Genomic DNA, 19735 nt, shown 5'->3' with positions numbered 1-19735 from the left:
AGCATGAAAGAACCTGGATGCTTTGTAGTAACCATACAGACCCAGAAGCATGCTGAGCCGACAGCCTGGCAGGTAGAAGCCTCCTTAAGGGTGTAATAGCATTTCCATTGTCCATTGCAACCAAGAAGCAGAGGTGCCTGTGAAAGCAACCCTGGTCACCCTTTGCGGAGAGGATTCTCAGGAAAGAATGTTTCTCAGGTTACTTATTAAAGCACACTAGGGACATTCCACTGTAACTTCCCTACAGACACCTTGCCTTCGCATGTAAGAGTTTGTGCTTTGAGTCCAAAGCCAAATGAAAGGCATTCACTGGCTTCAAGAAGAACTGAACAATGTCCTTGGTTTCTGTACAATAGGGACTACTTTTCCCTACCAAACAGGGTCATGAATTAGTTAAACCTTGCAAAGATTTTGAGATGCTCTGATGGAAAGCAATCCATGTTCTTAGTACTAATATACCTGAAAAATAAACTATTCAAAAGGTGCCAGGATCTTTGGAATACTTCCTCCCCTTCTTACTTTCTAGGCTTGTGATATAAATTGTATTGTTCACTCATGGGGCAAGAACTATCAAGAAATGAAATAAATTCCCATGGTTTTGTTGCGATTTTTTTTTCTCCAGAGACATAAAAAACAATTTCTCTCTCACTTGTGGGAACACTTTAAAATGCGAATGTTATTTTAAAAAAACAGCAGAAAAATTCTTCAAAATTATGTTCTACTAAAATTGTAATAAAAAAAAGCAGCAGCATTCTAAATATCCTCCCTGGATTCAGCAAAATGCAGCTCTTGTTACTGTTCTGAGGTTAAAACCCAGTCAAATTCTGCAGACCAAACTCTCAACCTCCCTTTCAATTCTGACTTTATCATTTCAGTCGTCAGGAAGCACTATGATCAGCACTAGGTTGACCAAATATGAGAGGTAAAAGTAGATTCCGCAAGGGAAATGCAGTGACTGATTGTAGTTTCTCATCTGATCTTTTTTTGGCTCAAGGGCAATATAACTAATTACATTTCTGGAAAGTGTACCATCCATTTTCTCTCTTGCACCCTCACATAAGAGGCCCTAAAACTACCTCCTAGAAAGAGCGGCATTGATTACACCTGGGGAAACCCCAGATGAGAGAAGGGATGGACACTACAGTATGGAATGATTTGAAAATTTCATTGAGAAGAGTATTGTGGCAACAGCATGAGATTCTGCATCTATTTCCAAAATGTTTTAGGAAGAGGACAACTTGCAGTGAAGAAGGAATTGCTTCCCCACTTCCACACACAGAAGGGGAACCTGACTAACCCCAGGGCTCTGATAACTTTCATCCCTTTACCTTTGCTCTTGAATTTAATCTCCTGGCCTTCTGATGCTTCCAGGCTCTGTGGACGGCTCTCAAACTGAGGGGGAATTCCCAGAGGCTCTCTCTTCTCCTCCGTTACAGCCTTCCGGGCTCCAGATCTGTTTTCTGCTTCTCTACTCCTTGGACTGACTTGCCCTGTCAGAGATAGGGTTTGTTGAGCTGACATCAGGGGCTGCACAGCCCTCTTCCTGTCTTCACCCTGTCTGATGAAAGCGGCCTGGGGTTCTGCCTTTGGTTCTGGCTGCAGTTTGACAGCTTGTAGTGTGATGGTGCTTGAAGTTTTCTGCAAGACCTGAGATCCCTTTTTGCCTTCTTTAGGTTCTTGAGGAGACACTGCATTGGCTTCTTGGTGCTGTCCCTGCTTACTGTCTTTGGCTTCTCTGGCGATGTAAAAGGTCTCTTTCTTTGCTGACACCCTGTCTTTGGTTTCAACCATGGGTTCAGTGCTGCTGGATTTCAGCTCTTTCACAATCCCATTGCTAGTTGCTTGTTTGAATTCTGAATTTTCAATGGCTTTAACAGTAAGTGTTGTTGGTTTTGATGGCATGCTGAAGGAAAATGATAAGTTTACAGATATATGACACTGTATAAAGACTAATTATTATTATCAGCAATGATGTAAATGTACAAGCCCTTAGCAAGAAGGTGAACTAATTAGCCGTTAGTTTCCTTCACAAAGATTAAGAACATGGATGAAAGAAGGGAAGTGAAAAGCTTCATAAAATGTGAACAGTGCTCAGACACTGTCTCAACTGAGGGATTTCTGGATACAAATCCACTGCTCAGGTTCTAACATGTTTTGTGAGTCAGATGCTAACCTTGCATATGCTGCTTTAGATAGAGAGCAACTACACGAGACCCTGGAATGACCATGATGTAACACTACTTCATGCTTCAATAAATTGAGGCCACGTATAATTATAGCTCAAAATGCCACATAAAATAGTTCCCTAAAGGGAAATGAAAATGTAAATTGTGCAGTGAATTTAATATTTCCAATTATGGTGTCTTGTAATTTTGGTAATTTCAAAAGAGGACTGATCAGGAAAGTTGACTAAAGTCTAGGGGAGGGAGAGGGGGTGTTGTCAAAAAAAAGAATCAATTGACTGGACACAACAATATCAGCTATGGTATTATTAGGAAGAGTTTCTCAGAATTACAATGGATCTGCTGCTCAGTACTTTGGGGGCACAAGAGTAGCTGACTAAATGGGGACTTGAATCTAAGTTTCCTTCATTGACATTGACTGCCCTGACCACTAAGCTATTACCTGTAGAGCACTGTGTATGTGTCTCACACTTCCTAAATATTATTCCAAGGCAGAACTGGAACATATTTGAAATATGGGAAGTAATTTCTAGCCCAGCTCTGTTTTGCTATTCTTAGTGCCATTGACTTATTCTCTCAGGGAGATTCGGGATATTTATTGTGGTACTTTCTTCAGCCAGAGTTAAATGTACTAGAGAAATAATGCTTATGAGATTTGCAGTTACAACCGTAACATTTTTACATTTTACAAAATACCTCTTTTTTGGGAATAAACGATGGAGGAGGCAAAACTACACTGGAGAACGCAGTACATGGGGAGTTCTGGCTGTAGAGCTGCAGTTTCATTTACACTAAACTTATTTTAAAATACGTTCCTAAAAATCACACAAACCTGAAAAACAGGGTAGCACAGCATTTTCAGATCCACTTTGCGGTGGACATGGAGTTAGGGCAATGTAAAATTGCTATTTTGAAATCCCATCCAGGGCATGTGAGGTCAGATTAAACACCCTGAAGACTGGAAAGCAACCAGCCTTCATGAAAGTGTCTTACATAGTCAGCTTAAAGCATTTCATTCCTGCATTTTCTATTCATGAAGAAAAGCCATTTTACAAAATTATTTTTAAAAAAATTATAGTCATTTAACTTTTAAAATCTTGATAAAGCCCTAAAATATGAAATTTTTTGTTTCTTGTTACTTTACCCACACTTTTGTATGTATTTTCAGACAACAGCAAAGACCATGGCCATACCATGTTTTGCTTATGACAGCGAAGAACAACCAGCTCTGTACTGACAAGATGCATGCAGGGTTTTGATTCCAGAAAGGAAGTGTGACCAATTTGTACAGAATATAATTTCTCCTCACATAGTTTTTGTTCAGATTATATAACTATTTGGCTACATGGGAACAGTTAGCATAAAGCCATCTAAATTTTGCTTTCCTGAACCAGACCAGAACTCTGTACTTCATAGTGTTGCCACCAGTTTCACCAACTATTTCATAGGAGTCTACCAGGACAGCTGAATTTGGCAGTAAAAGAGAATCTCATTCCAAGTGAACATTTTCTAACTTCCAAATACAGACTGACTGAAAAAAATTTATCACTTTGTGAGGAAGCCTCATGCAGTAAATGTCAAAATTAGTGCACTGCAATTAAATATTCTGAGAAAGTACTCCAGTAAAAACATACCATGGTGGCTGAGTATATGTGTCAGTCTTATCTGGACCTGAAATAAAAAAAGAAAAAACAGGTAACTTATATATACAATACTGTACACAATTCCATAAATTTGAAAGATTTTAAGCAAAGAATATACTTAAGAACCTTCACTCTTCATATTTTCAATCCATTGAAGTCAAGATTGACTATCACCACACCTGAAATTTGATATGGACAACAGCAAGCAGCTCAGCTGAAACACAAAGAGGTCTTGGTCCATTTTGAGACATTGCTGGGTCAACTAAGTTCTCAAGTCCCTCGAGAACTAAAGGGTCTGTGAGGCTCAAAGGCTCCTTGCTGGGGGAGAGAAGTAAGGAAGAGATTCCAACTGGGAGGCAGCTCATCAAACCTTATGGGAACTCCACAGAGCTTGTAGAAGTAGAGAAGGACAAACCATCAGTACTACATCTGAGCATGCCCACAGTGAAACTGCAGCTTTCCTCTGGCTAAAACACAAAACTGAATTAACAGTAGTAAAAACTCCCAAAACCTGAGCTCACCTGTAAACTTTTACCAACTCATTTGCTGTGTAGCAAGTATTATCACGTTTAACGTGAATAACACAAAAGCTAATATATCACATTTCTTCACTTTGCAACACCACCAGGAAATCTGGGAACATGGCTGAGCTATATTGATTTGCCAAGGTAACCTCATCAACTGCATTGATATAATCGAGCACACATTTGCCCATACTCAGTCTCTTAGTTCATATGTATGTAATTCTCCATGCGTTCTCCCAAACCTTGACAGTATTTGTTTTTCTTGGGGGCAGCATGAGATAATACATAGTTGGGAGGAGAGAAATACCACTCCAGATCAAGTACCAACCACATCTCTCCATTTTTCCCTACTTGACACTACAGGATGCAGCTTGTTTTCTCCTGGTCAGATCAAAGTTACATCTACACTGTTGTCAGCTGTGAGACTAGAGACTACGGTAGAAAGACATGTAATAATGAATTTGCAAGATAATGAATTTTTCAAGTCATCAACAAATACTCCATAAAAATGCTTTCAGAGACTTCACCTCAGGGAAAAGACAAAAACATGTGATGGATGATACCCTGATTTCCACTGTGTTTTGCAAGCAAAAATCCACATCTAAATGCTTGGACTTGCTGCACCATTCAGTGTGACCAAAAGAATCTATTTACACACACACAAAAGTTGCAGTGAGAGAGGGAAATAACCCACTGACCTCACTATAATAAACCTGTCAATAAACAGTAACAGAAATTCTTCACATAAAAATTAAAGCTGAAAAGAGTCTGGATAAATGCAGAAGGGGAAGCTGAATAAGTACTGGTTGCAGACAAGACAATACCATGCAACCCTGTCAATTAAAAGAACATTTCCCCCCTCCCTCTCCACTTTCCACTATGGGAACTTGGGGAAAAAAATGTAGCTCTTGGAACAAGTTTATCTATATATGAGATTGCATGGATTTAAAAGAAAATGTAATCATTCTGAGCCACTTGATTGTCTGCTAGCATCTTGCAGCAACTCCTCTGACCTGATTTAATTGATAATGAAAGAACTAGGTATTATATATTGTGGTTAGGTAAGTGGAATCATCTGATTAGTCAAGTACATTGCAAGAGAGTGCCCTTTTTACTGACCTGTACTAATCCAAGAAAGAATGCCCGCATTATTCAGAGATGTGGTCAGCATCTGAAGCAAACATATACCACAACTGACTTTGTGACCCCAGTTCCGCATCATCTCTCAACGCAGATGTACCCATTACACAACAGAAACCTCACCACTTCAGGGACAGCAAGTAAGGATCAAGTTTCATGTTTAAAAAAAGGCTTATTGAACAAAATGACCCAAAACATCAGTTGAATGGACAACCTGTAGAAATTCCTTCTACAATGGCTTCGTCAGATTGGAACTTACAGGTAAAAAGTAAAGCTTTAGGTGGCAAAGGCTAGTTGTGGTTCTGAGGATCCCAAATGTAAATCCTCTTGTTATTTATATTCTTGTTATCTTACAGAGTGACAGCATTGATGTGAACCTAAAAATCTTGCATCAAAAAATTCACTGCTGGGTGTGTATGTAACCCACTGATCTTATGACTGTGGGTGAAGCCAGCAGCTGTTGATTTAATTATTTAATTGGGTCCAGTGACTGCTTACCCACTGACTGATGAAATTCCTCTTTAGTGTGGTTGCTGAAGGCTGTATGATTTTGAGGCTGATGCAAAGGGCACCCTAAGAAGCATGAAACTGCAAAATGAACTGTATATGATAATGTATATATGGAATAGAACATGCTGAATTATTTATACAAAGACATTTATTTCCTTTAACAGCAGTGAAATAAGGCAGGGTTGGGAGTTGAGAAGCCTGAATTTTAATCTCATTAAGTTGTTTTTCTCTTTTACAGTTTAGAGTTATGCTCCTTTACTTCACTTTCCTGGTTCTACAAATATAGACACAATTTTGTTTCCCAAAAGGGAGCTGGTATAAATGTGCACCTGGTGTTGGTACTCAACAAATACAAAATTAATTACTGATTACAATAACAAGTGCAAGGTTTCCATTTGCTGAAATTAAAATCTATGTTCAAAACATACGGAAGTCAAAATCACAGGAAAAGTGAAAAGTTCGTTTTAAAGAAAGTTGTTATAAAGCATTTGGATAGCCTTTTTCCCATTGAACCAACACAACATTTTCAGCTGTAGCATGCTCCAAGCTATCACAGTATCATTCAATGAAGAGAGAAGATAATGGGAAAAAGTGAATGCTTATACTGAGAACAGAACCAAAAATATTTTAAAGGAATATCTGTGGTTTACTTGTGCTCTCTCCTGTAAACTTTTTGCCATACCTTGAACGGTGAGCTCTGCAGACACAGACGCTTTCCCAGCGCTGTTTACCACTGTGCACGTGTAAATTCCTGAATCAGCAAGCTGAACATTTTGGATTTCCAAGAATTGGATGCCTGTTTTCTCAAACATGTTGAAACGCTCATTTTGCTGCAACTGCATATCACCCTGCAAATATCACAAGACATCATGAGACAGCTAGCTATTGGTAAGAGAAGGGGAGCAAGAAATTTTTTGGTAAAACATCAGGTCAAAATGCCTTTCTCCTATCTTTTAGCCAAATTCCTTCTATGAATAATACTCAGATGGTATAAACAAAAAAGTGGGTCCAAAAGTTCTATAATTTGTATCTGCGGGAAGCTGTTTTTCCCTGCATTTTGCCACCCACTCATCTCAGTTTGGTTTTGGCTCTTCATTATTTACTATATCCATATTTCTAGAAAAATGCCTTCTCACGGTATGTGGGCTCAAACCAGTTTTTGGTTCATGTTTGTTCCAGGAAGTCAAACATCACACTTTTCAGCAAAAAATTCCAAGCTGGGGAGTATATCTCTATCCCTCAATAGCTCCTTTATGCTGTATCACTTCAGGAACTGGAAAAAATTCTGCATAAGAGGACCTCATCAGTGGCCAGGTGGGGGTGGCAGAAGGCACTTGGCATACCTTAAGAAAGGCATTGCTGCACCACAGCTCCTTTGCAGTGCTACACTGGAGTTAAATCAAAAGGTACAGCTTCGAGGCAGGAAGAAATGCATGTAGTTCTATGCTCTCTGCCACACAGATGGTATGATTGGAACGACAATTTTTGTCTTTAAATTCTATGAAGTAATTGACCAACACCTCATTTGTGAGCAAATCAGTGCTTCTGCTTCAGCACCAGCCATTAAAGAGGAGTCCCTTGCTATCAGGTACTACAGCTTTTCCTATCCTAAGTTTAGGAAGGGAAAGCATACAAATCTATGATTTGTAGAGCTTTGGTCAGTAAACATTTGGGAAACGCTACAGTGTTTTCAGACACCGTCATTCCTGAAGCCTCAATCAACTTACTGCTATCTGGGTGCTGTTAAGTCCTATTTGAATAAAAAAAAGCTAGTTCACGTTAGGGGTTTGGTGGTGATAGAGTAAAAGCTTCTGTTCTTTGCAACTTAAAAAGTAAGAAAGGGGGAAAGAAAACAGTAAGCCAAGTAAGACATTTACAAAAAAGCTTATTCATTAGTTCTGAAAAGTACAGTTTTAATTGTTTATAAAGCTTCCATGCTGTATGGAAGGTGGTCATGTGTTGGCTCTGCACTAGCCAGATGTGGTCCAGCAGCCATGTTAAGTTCATTTCCATGATGCTGAGGCAGAGCTGAAATACCTACCACTCAGCAGGACCCTGCAGCGCCATCCTGACATGACCAGAAGCATTGTGGGCCTAAGCTTGTTTGCAGCTAGCCAAAGCACATGCATGATTACCTGTTAATCCATGCCTTATGAACAGGGATGCAAAAACATGCTTCACAACAACAACCTGCCAATAAAACTCTGATAAAGAGCAACAACACATTTGCACTTTACGGAGCATATGAATTATTGAAAGACAGCTTCATGGTGCTCAAAATAGGTGCTAAAATAATATTATGAAAGCCTAAAGAAAACCAATTTAACCAAAAGCAATGGATTGAGGATCAGTTCAAGAGAGTGGACTGGGTGTCTGCAGGCCAGCAATGGTATGACTACTGAACCTCTGAACAACACACCTGTGGTATTTTACAGAATAATATATGCAGACCTGCAAGTGTTGAAATATGTTTTTTAAGGACATAAACATGAACAGAACTCATGGAGCTGCTAATAACAAGAACTTTGCATACTTAATTCATTTGATCAGATGATGAATGCCAGATTATAGAATAACACATTATAGAAGCTGACAATCAATAGCAAAATATATAATATAACCTCTAACAAACTGCAAAAACATGTACGAAGAAGTACCAAAGCGTAGATCCAAGCTGCTGGATTGCTAGTCCCTACTTGCTGTTTACCACGCAGCCCTGAACAAAGAGAACTGAACGACAAATCCTGTTTTGCACTGAGTTGCATGGCTGGAAAACCTGAGCGAGTCTGGTGGGACTGGAAGCAGGCTGTTGTGGAGCAGCTGCATTGCAGACTGCCAGCAGGCCCGAAAGAACTGATGGCAGCTGGAGGGAGAAGCAGACTCTAGATGGAGCCGCCAACTGAAGGAGATGTCTTAGTGAGTGCTTCCACAGCAAGAGGCTGCTTGTTTTCTGAGATGTACCCTGGCATTCTTGTATTACAGACAACAAGGGTAAGTCTGGAATAAAGCAGACAATGACTTGGAAGCATTTCCCTGCTCTACGAGCAGTTATCTGGGTTTTTTTTGTGGTTTCTTTCCCGCCCCCCCAAAAAAACCTGGAGACAACAGAAGAGAATAAAAGCTCTGAGAAAAGCTTTTTTGTCTTTACTATACATAAGGCAACTGTCTGTTGAAGGCTGAAGGGGAGCAGGATGCCACCAGAGCAGTCATATATTTGCTCTTCCAAATTACAGAAAGTAATTTTAATTCTCTAAAATACTAATAGCTTCAGTAAAAATGGCCTAATCAGTGTAATATTTAATTATCACCTGAAAGCTCTCTCCTTACTAACAAAAAAAAATAAAATGGTTGGAGGTCTTGTGTATGCCCAAAGGGGGCACTAGGACTTAAGTCTTCAATGCTTTTTTAATACTCTAATGAATTTTAAATATTGCTCATTTATAAAGCTTTTTTGTAAATGACAGATGCTCACAATTCCCAATTTTAATGCAGATCTGAAGTTGATAAGCTCAGGTCTCCTTTCTTTTATGTCAGACACTTTTCTGCTACCACTGTTTTAGCAGAAGTCAGACTGAAACAGTTGAACTGTTATTCATCTGCCTTAGATTTTTTTTTTTTAATTTGCAAAAAACAATCATGCATGCCAAAACTGAATCATATCTATTCATTCCTAAACAGTTAATTTTCTTTTCAATTCAATTTCATTTCCTTGCAAACATCATCTCCATTCTAATGTACAGGTAAAACCCAATGTGAGTGATAAAGAAAAGGCAGTTTATGACTGAGACACTGACATGGAACTTGGGAAATAGAGCTCTAATTTTCACAGCTGTCAGAGACTCCTCTGTAGCCACAGTCAAAGCATTAAATCCCTGCAGACCTTCTCTATAAAACAGAGATGATGATAATAGTCACATTTCCCATCCTTTGTCTATTTCTCTTATCTAGTTAGTAAGGTCTTTGGGCAAGTATGTTCCATACTCGCTATTTTTATAATGGAACCTGGATCTTGTTTGGTGCTTTCAGATTTTTTTTTTGTACAAATATTTTCAACAATGAGACAGTAAGAGAGAAGTTCATATTGAGAAGGAACGCTATTATCTTTTGTGAGTTTATTCAGCATAAAAATGAGGAAGAGTATGGCTCTCCTTGTATGTAAATTCTCATCATGATAATTTGCAGTGGCAAGTGCATTTCATCCTTTCAAGTCAAAAATTTCAAAAGAGAAAGAAAACATTAATTTTTTGGGAAATCATACCTTAAACCAAGTTACGTGAGGCTGAGGTCGTCCTGTTATTTTACATGAGAATTTGCCTGTTTGGCCTTCACGCACAACAACTCTATTGGGTTTTGTAGCAAACTTGGGTGGACTCTCTCCCCAGATGCTTGGCCTATGCTCCACAGATGGAACAGTAAGTCTTCCCCTGGAAAGGCAATTGACATCCCGGTTTTACAGAAGAACTGGAAGCTGTTGTGGTTAGAGCACACTTCAGGAAGCATTTTAGACCAGTGGTCTGCCAACAAAGGTACACAATTGGTGGTAACCAAGATTGTAGTTACACAATATTTTTTTTGGCCAATGGAAGAAATGGAAATGCTGGTGATGACTGCTCTTGACTCCTCATGCAACTGAATAGTATGATGCTACACACCCTCATCCAGCATTCACATAACTCACATAACAGATCTTGGGGACAATTTGCTGCTTATAAGCAGAGCTGGGCAAACCAAATGATAGGAAACACGCATGCATTTAGTTTTTCCCATTTTCTGTTTCTTAATTGCCTCCTAATAGATTATTTGTGCATACTTGTTCACTGTTTGCTGTTCTTTATCATGTAATTTGTTTTGACATTGAGTGCAATGACACAGTAATTTCTGATTTATGAATCAGCAACTTGTTTTTGCAACATTTCTGACATGTCTTGGTAAAGATTTTTGGTTTGGGGAAGGCTTCTGTTTGGAATCTCATTCGCTACAACGTTTGCAAAGCAGACATGAAAAGGGCATAAAACCAAAGTACACCCATCCCAGGTGAATGTCTGTTAAGTGTAAATGCCCAGCTCTACTTACATGGATGGCACTGCTGGTAAACGGCATGTGGAATGAAACTAGAGTGACATTAGTGACTGCAGTCCAAAACCCTCAGTTACACAGCCATAAAACATCAAGGAATATTTTTTCAAAAAAAAAAAAAAAAAAAGTGCAACTTCAGGTTTGTTAATGTCAAAGGGAACACTCACACTCTTTGCTCTGAAGCCCTGGTACAACAAAGACACACATTGGCAGATGGCAGATGGTGATTTCTTTTTTTTTTTTAACCTTTAGTTTCAAGCAAACTGAACCATTTTCAAGACCTTCTTTTCCAGATGGCCTTTTACCACATGAAAGTAAGATGTGTCAATACCTCACCATTTCTACCAGGTGTCAGATACTAACAGAGACCGCATCGCCTTAGTCCAAGGTGCTGCCGAGACATGATGGTTACCATATAGGCAGCTTGAGGTTTCGAAGTAAGAGACGGTACCATAATGAAAGGATTTACATGGACAAGAGGACCAGCAAAAAGTCTTGGGAGAGAAGGGTGACTGTAATATGCTAAAATGGAAAACACTTCATCATATAATTAAGTATCTGATAGCTTTTAATGTCATCTTCCTCATGCTACCACTAAAGAAGAGCATAAATGTGTATTAAAGAAGTCTTTTAGTGACCATCTTTAGGTGGTGTTTCCATATTTATATATCTATACACATATACTAACGCATTAAAGGAAGATCAACTACTAGCTAGCCTGCAGCTTTATGGCTGTTTCCTAGATATCCTAGGATATAGGATATATCCTAGGTATATAAAGGTATATATAGGATATATCCTAGGTATATAAACTAGATATAAACTGAAATGTATATATTTTTTTCTTTTCCCTCCTCCCTGTTTATGTAAGGCATAAATTTTCCATACCATAAAATTATTAATACTAAATACGAGTAAAACACATGAGAATGAAAAATGAGGACAATCACTCTAACTCCAGGCAATGCAATGGATTAGGATAGTGCTTTGGAAAGTCTGAACATATAACAAAACCTAACAGCAACCTCAACTGTCCTTTCTTGCTTTGATTATTTAGCATGTGTGTATTTCTGTAGCACATTTGTGATACACACACTGTCATGTAAAAGCCTTCCTGATTACTCAGTTTCACTTACTATTTTCACTGTTGTAATCTCAGTTAATTTTAAAATTCAAAACATACATAAACAATATTCATACCAATGATGAAATTAAAATCTTCAGTTTTAACTATCTGTATTCTGATCACTAACATAATCAGAAACATGTATGTTTGTCTACATCCAGGGCAACTCAGTCCCAGGGATATAAATCAGAAATAATTCTGCTTAAATTCAAGCTACTTATAAAGAAATGAATTCAGCTGTTGGAAGAATTAGGCCTGGGGCTTTTAAAACAGTGGCATTCACTTAATTGTAAATGCTTACTGAAGTGCAGAAAGTACATGACAGCAAGAAGGCTCTTCTGTGTGCCAGCGTAGATCACCCCATCAACCCATTCTTGCTAACAGTTACTCCAAACCAGAACAATTCTTTCTTCTGCACTATAGTTTACGCACTGTGTCGCTTGAAAATACTTAAAATATAGGTGACAGAATGCTGATTTCAGTTGCTTTTATTTCTTACTGATGACTCTTAAAGCAGTATTTGCTTCGGCTTTATAAGGAGACTGTCAGGTCATGGAAGATGTGGGGAAGGATTTCTGAATATCAGAGAGCAGAGACAAGAAGGTGCAATACTGCAGCAGAGGAGGGTGCAATATTGCAGATACCAGCAGAATGTTCTGTTTTCAGCCAGATTAATTCCTGTCAGTGTGAGGGAGCAGTAGCTGTATCAACCTACTTACGTCTTCCTGACAGCCTCAACCATTTTACTAACACAGCAGCTCTCACAGTAGCTATTCTGCTTGGGATAAATGGAGATTTGGACTTAAGAGCATTTGAGTTCACAAATATCGAAGTGTTTGTTTTCAGATGTTGCTGTAGCTGGCACTGCCCTGCTTCTAAGAGCCCAGCCATTCTTGCAGCCCCACCTCACAAGTGTGAGAAATCATGCCAAGCAATTACTCTATTCCAATGCAATGCTGTGCAGGACTGAGTCATTAACCACCAGGCTTTGCTTCCTCCGTTCCCTCTGATTCTTGCACAGGTAAGGAGCCTTGGGGATACGTTTCCAGTGAGGAATTACTGAGAACTGGACAAGAATCCAACCCTTTTTGACTGGCCCTTAAAGTGAATCAGCTGGAGACAAAATGCAAGAGGCACTTAAAATGGGGAGAAGTGGTTATTCTTTAGAAAGAGTCATTTTACATGTTTTCCTACCAAAACATATTTAGGTGTCTGTTAAACAATATCAAAGCCAGTGGACTTCTTACCCAGGGGTTTTGGCACTGGATGGCAGGCTGTATTTCTTCAAGGAGTTTCCTGTAAGCGTAGGACAGAAAGACAGGAAGTCAGAAGTTTTGGCAAGACCATTGGGAATTACAGGTACCAAAGACTATGTAAAATATGCATTTCTCCAGGTTTCAAACATAAAGGAGAAATGCAACACCTGCAGTATAAGGTTATGTCATCTGTAGTCCAAAGTTAGGCTCTCCAATTTCAAAAACAAGTTTTAGCAGAGTTACCGTCTAGCCCCTGGCCTCAGTAGTAACAACGCTGCAGGTTATTCATGCGAAAATGTTTTTAAACAAGTGAATGAAACAGTGTCTAATTTCTACAGTGCAGCACTAATTCAAATTAAGATAGCAAAAAAAGGTTTTTGAACTCTGAAAGAGGTCTTACTTTACTTGGTTTGTTTTTTTGTCCTGTGCTAGCCCAGACTACCTTTTCTGTAAAATGATTCTTTCTGAGGCACAATAGGTCATCATGCTTGCTGGTGTGAGCGATAGGGAGATGCGTACGAAGTCGTGTAAGCTCAGCGCCATCTACTGCACACAGCATTCCTGATAGCTTTGGCACATTAAAAAAGGGTAGTGGCCTGGGGTAGTTCCAGAGTGGCAGCATGAAACAAACAGCTCTGATGGCTGTGAAAAAAAATTTGTTCTAGAGCCTTATAAGAATCTACATTACTGTTGGATAGGACAGCCATGCAGGATGGAAAGACTACATTGTGTTTCAGTCACTCATTTATTCAAGTAGCAGTCAGACCCACATAGATATCTTTGCTGAGAACAGAAAAAATCTGTGCTTTGCTATCTTGATGCATAGAAGGATTTTTAGAATAAAGGCCACGTAATTCTTAAACTCTGAGAAATTCAGTCATTGGGTACTGCCATGAAATTGCTTTTAAACTGCAGCAAAGCCCAGGTCAGAAAAACTGATATAAAAACAGCTTTAAAAAGTCCTCCACCCCCATGCAAGTTGTCACTCATAAAAGTTGTCACAACTTAAAACTAGGGAAAAAAAAAGATTTTGCATAATTTTCACAACAGAAGGCAGTAACAATCATACCAGATCTATGCATATTTCAGCATGTACTCTGAGGATATCTGTTAGAGATTTTGACTCCAAATAAACCCAAATGCTGATTGTTTCAGGACTGCTGCAGATTTTTGCTTTGCTTCAAGTATTCAACACAAAGTTGTGACCTGAGGAGCTTTGATATTCAACAGATCTCTGACATGACCATATTGCAAAGAGAGAAGCAGTACAATTGATTTCCATCCTTCCCTGGCTTTGTGTCACTCTCTACATTTAAAATTTGGCAGTTCACAACTATCTAATATGCAGATGTTCTCTTAAAAATTCCTGAGTTTGATCTTGGCTGTTTCCCGTGTGACATTAAGCATGCAATTACAACCAGGCATTCAGCTTAGCAAATGGAAGCATGCATGGAGAACTCCAGAAACCCGTTGCCTCAGTGTGCCTATCTGATAGGCTGTGAAGCAACCAAGATTGCCACAGTTTTTACTGCCTGAGAGAAAATACTAACTTTCCACGCCTCTGTTTCTGTCCTGAGTGGTGGCTTCCATGAAAATTACATAGTTTATAGCAAAGTCTTTAAAGCTAGGTCTTCTGTTACCTGGGCATCATCATACACATCTGAAACTGAACGCACGCTTTATCTTAGCTATAGACATGTAGCTCCCTGCAAAATGTCTTAAACTGTGAAATGCAATTAATGAATCTTACTCTTGCACCAGTGAGAAAGCATGTGTGTACAGTTGTGATTTTAACCAGACAGTTTAACTCAGCTTGTTCATTCAGTTAAACTCTGTAATCATCACAACAACAGTGTAAGTATCCTCTTACCTTCCACTGTCAGTTCCACGGTCACTTGACGAACCCCACCATCATTTGCAGCCTCGCAGGTGTATTTACCACCATCACCTTCCTGTACACCTTTGATTACCAAGCTGAATATCCCCCGAATGCTGCAGTCCACGACATAATGGTCTCCCTCTGGGACAGGATGCCCATTTCTGTACCATGTGATCTGAGGCTCGGGGTAGCCTCTGACCTGGAAAGATGTGAGAGAGAGTGGAGAAAGAAGGCAAACATAGCAGATGATGGTATTAGGAAGAAATGTTGGACATTTAGCAATGCAGTGGAAAGTTCTTGACACAGGAGCTGTTAAAGACATACTCTTTGCAAGCCAAATGGCAGAACATAATGAAATGAAAAAACTCTTGGATAAGTCAAACTGTTAAAATCATAAGACTACTCAGGCAGATAGAAACATACACAGAAAAGTTTCCCACTGGAATGGTTTACCTGCAGAAGCATAGCGACGGTGCCAGTGAAGAATCCTGACACCTGGGTCCCCATTGTTCAGAGACTCAAGGGCAGTAGTGCTACTATACCGCTAAGTATGCAAGATTGCAAGGTATAGACCAAAAATTTCTAGCACGGTTGCCAAGGATTAGGCTTATATTGTAAATCTGTAAGGAGCCACCTAGTTTTCAAATGTGCTCCTGGCAATATACAGGCAAGAAATGCAGACACATACCAAATTTTGTCTTGATCTTTAAAAGCAGGAGATAAGGAGTTGCAATTTGAGAAAGTGTCATTCTCATGTTATGGTGGTAGGGGGACTATAAAGACCCAGACGTACACACACAAACACACTGCTCAACTTAAAGAGCTTTGTGGTCTACTGGTAGCCCAAAGAAGAGTTTTCAACAAAATGAACTAGCCCCATACCATATTAATATGTCCTTGCCTGCTATAGCACTAATGATATCTTCAGATTTGCAGGCAGATTCTCAGTTGGTATAACTGAGAACGGAGTTATTGATTTCAATTGAGCTGTTGAAACCTGCTGAGGATCTGTATCTTTCTGTCATTAAAAAAACGGGAAAAGCAGACATACACCAGTTTCCACCAAAAAATTAACTCCTCAGGCAAAGGTTCTTCCTCTGCTTTATATAAGAGATGCCATCCTCTTTGAAGGTCGCTTTAGTATGTATTAACTGTTAGCACACCTCCCCAGTCATCATAACAACTCCTGATTACAGTATTTCCCCCTTCTTTCCTATTCCCCCACTCTGATATGTTAGCTCTCCATCTTCCGACTCTTTGATCCTTTGCCTACATGTCATGAAGTAACTGAGTGGATCAAGATGAGCTGGGATGAGTAATAGTTGTGGCTGTGTTTGCTCACTGGGAAAGGAGCAATGTTGCATTTTGAACTACGTTATCAAATCTTGGCAACTGAACAGGAAGTCCCTTCAACCTCCAGGTGGGCAAAATATTGATGATCTGTCTTAATTTGAAGAAGGCTTGGTTGTGGCTTGCGCAAATTCCTCCCAGCATTCTCCCCTCAGTTTCCAATCTGCATTTCTGCTCTGCTTTCTTCTGACTGCACAGCACTTACTTACTTTCCAAATTACAATCTTTAGCCAACCAACCTTACCCATTCTTAGTTCACTTCTTTCAAAACCTTTCATTTTTAATCCAGCCCCACCTCACTCCAGCTGGGTTTCCCATCTGTTGGAGCTTAACCTACAGCTGTCAGAAATTTTTCTCTTTCCTTTAATTCCTTGGGTATCAGTTCAGACAAATTAATGTTGTCAGTGATGTGGCGACCTCTTCTTCCTGGCACTACTTACTCAATATATATATAGAGGGCTTTAGCGTTTGCCAAGAGCATGAATATGCTGAATAAGCTGGAGAAACTTTCCACTTTTGCTACAAACTTCTCAAGTTCTTTCTGAGTCTATCTTTACCTAAGCAAGAGCCATGTTCCATGAAGATTGGAACCCACATTGTGGGATCCTGCACAATGGGGAGTCAATTGCCATTTAAAAATACCACAGCAGTATTTTAAAGCTCTTTGCGGCCACGCCTTTTCTTTCCTGTGCTTTCTGAAAGACAGCAGCTCCCACTCAACCATGCCCCCTAACACTACCCCAGCATACTGGTTTAGTGCTTACTCAGAGGGCAGGATCCCAGCAATATCTTTCTCAGCACATCTCATTTTCAGAAAAAGGGAGTTGTGAAGCATCAATATGAGATTTTTACAGTAGTGTAACTCCTATTAGTTGATAATGTGCTCACTGGTACAGAAAGTGACTTGTACCAAAGAACTGTTTCTTACTATTAACTTGTCAATGCCCTCATACCTGTCTTTCCATTTTAGATTAAGAAACCAACAGAGAGATTAAGTGACTTACCCAAAGCCAAGAGAGTATATTAGAATGGAGTTTCTACCTCTCATTTTTGCTTCACTGCATATTAAGATTTCCTTGAATTTGAAATATTTGAGGCAAAATGGCTTTGAAACTGCTATTTCAAGTAATAAAATACAGTAAAATGACAGAGTAGTACTTGAACTGGTGTGAAGAAAGAACCACGTTTTCAGTGCATTACGTCACAACCTCTTTACTAACATTAGTCTAGCCACATCTGTTAACAGCTGCTGAGATTCTGGCCTGTGAATACAAGTCATCAATTACACGTCACCTAATATATTTACTATTTTTTCCAATCCACAATCATTCCTTCTGGTGTTTTCTTCTATGTATTGTTCAACCCAGCTTCAAAGCTCCCAAGCATAAGCCTTCCAGCACTTATCCCAGGGAACAACTGGAGCTGAAGCAACGGGAAACATCTTCCTTCCATTTTTCTTTTTGTTTTATCATATTCTTAAGTCCCTCTTGGACCACACAAGGCCATTTTTACCTGACCCCTCAAGCTCTGGTAGACCATTAAACATGTCCTTCCAGTATCACATGGCTGAGCCTACATTAAGTATTTTTCCGTTTCTTCCATGTGTGTTTATTTTATGCTTTCTATGTCTGTATTATTTTGTTCATCCACACCTCTACACTGAGGAAACGCCACACAGAAGATTACAAACACAGGCGATCAGCGTGCCATTTCCTTTCAAAAGGTTGAGTCATTCCCTTCCCAAACTCTGTATTTTTTTTCTTTCATTTTTTGTCAAAAATGAAACGATGGGAAAGCAGAAGTTCACAGAATTGCTCTGTTGCAAGGATTTATTTCAGGTTTGGGTTTGGAATGTGTTTCAAACTGAGCCAGCCCTCTCTGAAATACATAGTCTTGCCATAAAAGTGTCAGGGACCCTTAAACGAATCACTGGTTACCAGGTTTTGATCCTAATGGATCAATTCCAGAACTGCAGCAGGTTTTATATTCCTCCCTAACCTTTCCAGAGCTCACTAAAAACATCTGCCTTGAATAAATCCACAGCAAAGAGAAATTTACCTGCTTATTTAATGCCCAGCAGAGAAGGCTATAACCTTTATTTACAGCTTGGCCTGTGTGAGTATTGCCAGTCCCAGTGAGGCTACAGCTTTTCTTTACCTGCTCTACAACACTAACACGTGGAAAATTGACAGCAAGCAGCAAATAACCATTGTATTAGCACAAACATGAGTTTTGAGTTTTTGTCTGGACCCATCAACTGCTTAGAGTCTTCCTGGAAAAGTCTGCTACGGTAAAACAGGCCTTCTGCTCCATGCATCAACACAGTAAGTGGAAAGAGCTGAGAGAGAACCTGTTGCCTGTGAAACTTCCAGAGTTAAGATTCAGTTCTGCATCTAGGTCTGGGGGAATGCTATTGAAAAGGGATGGTGCTAGGTTCCCAAAGAAAAGAGATAAGGAGAAAAAAATACAACAAATCTGTTGAAGCTGTATACTAAAGGATAGTATTATTAAAAAATGTGCTGCTACAAACTAGTCCCCATTGTCACAAACCTAAAGGCATTCAGTGACCACCAATGCCAAATATATTCAGTGACCCTTTTTCTTGTTCGAAAGCACAGGAAAGATTTTCTAAAATTTGGCCTATATCTATGCTCCATAAAAGAGCTGTTTATATACCAATTTAAAAAAACCATAGATTTGCCTACTTAAATGCGTCACAGTTGCAGTAGCAGTTTAGGGCAATGAGATGCACTCTTTTGGCTCATGCTTTCAACTTCAAAGTCATATCCTGCTTTGTAATAACTGTTGCTGGCTCCAGTGAGGTTAACAATGAACACAAACCCACAGCACCCAAAAAGAGTCAGTCATAAGTGACAATAGACCAAAGTGTCAGTAACTGTAAAACACTGATGAGGTGTGTACTATTACTGAGTGTTGCTCACTTTGACAGTAACACCTTAAGACTATTGGAAATGATGGCAGACATTACATGACATAGTCTAGCATTATGTTCACTATACTGGCTGAGTTGTTCAGTGCTTGATGTTA

The 19735-nt window shown here is 39.4% G+C and overlaps 1 protein-coding gene across 2 annotated transcripts in view; it reads right to left on the bottom strand.

Moving 5' to 3' along the window:
- The window catches only part of MYLK (myosin light chain kinase), a 158919-nt gene that overhangs the window by 116612 nt on the left and 22572 nt on the right, over positions 1–19735 (bottom strand). The window contains exons 2-7 of one of the 2 annotated variants that reach the window (XM_009327135.1): positions 15329–15536; positions 13450–13498; positions 10259–10424; positions 6683–6848; positions 3818–3854; positions 1329–1903 (exon numbers count right to left, since the gene is read on the bottom strand). In XM_009327135.1, coding sequence (XP_009325410.1) covers positions 1329–1903; positions 3818–3854; positions 6683–6848; positions 10259–10424; positions 13450–13498; positions 15329–15536 — 1201 coding nt within the window. Of the gene's footprint in view, positions 1–1328; positions 1904–3817; positions 3855–6682; positions 6849–10258; positions 10425–13449; positions 13499–15328; positions 15537–19735 lie in introns of those variants that run through there. The other variant, XM_009327136.1, reaches the window with a different exon arrangement.

This window comes from Pygoscelis adeliae, unplaced genomic scaffold, assembly GCF_000699105.1.
Source record: "Pygoscelis adeliae isolate BGI_AS28 unplaced genomic scaffold, ASM69910v1 Scaffold227, whole genome shotgun sequence".
NCBI classification, from domain to species: Eukaryota; Metazoa; Chordata; class Aves; order Sphenisciformes; family Spheniscidae; genus Pygoscelis; species Pygoscelis adeliae.
Note: the sequence above shows the minus strand (reverse complement) of the source record. Positions and strands in the feature narration are given on the sequence as shown.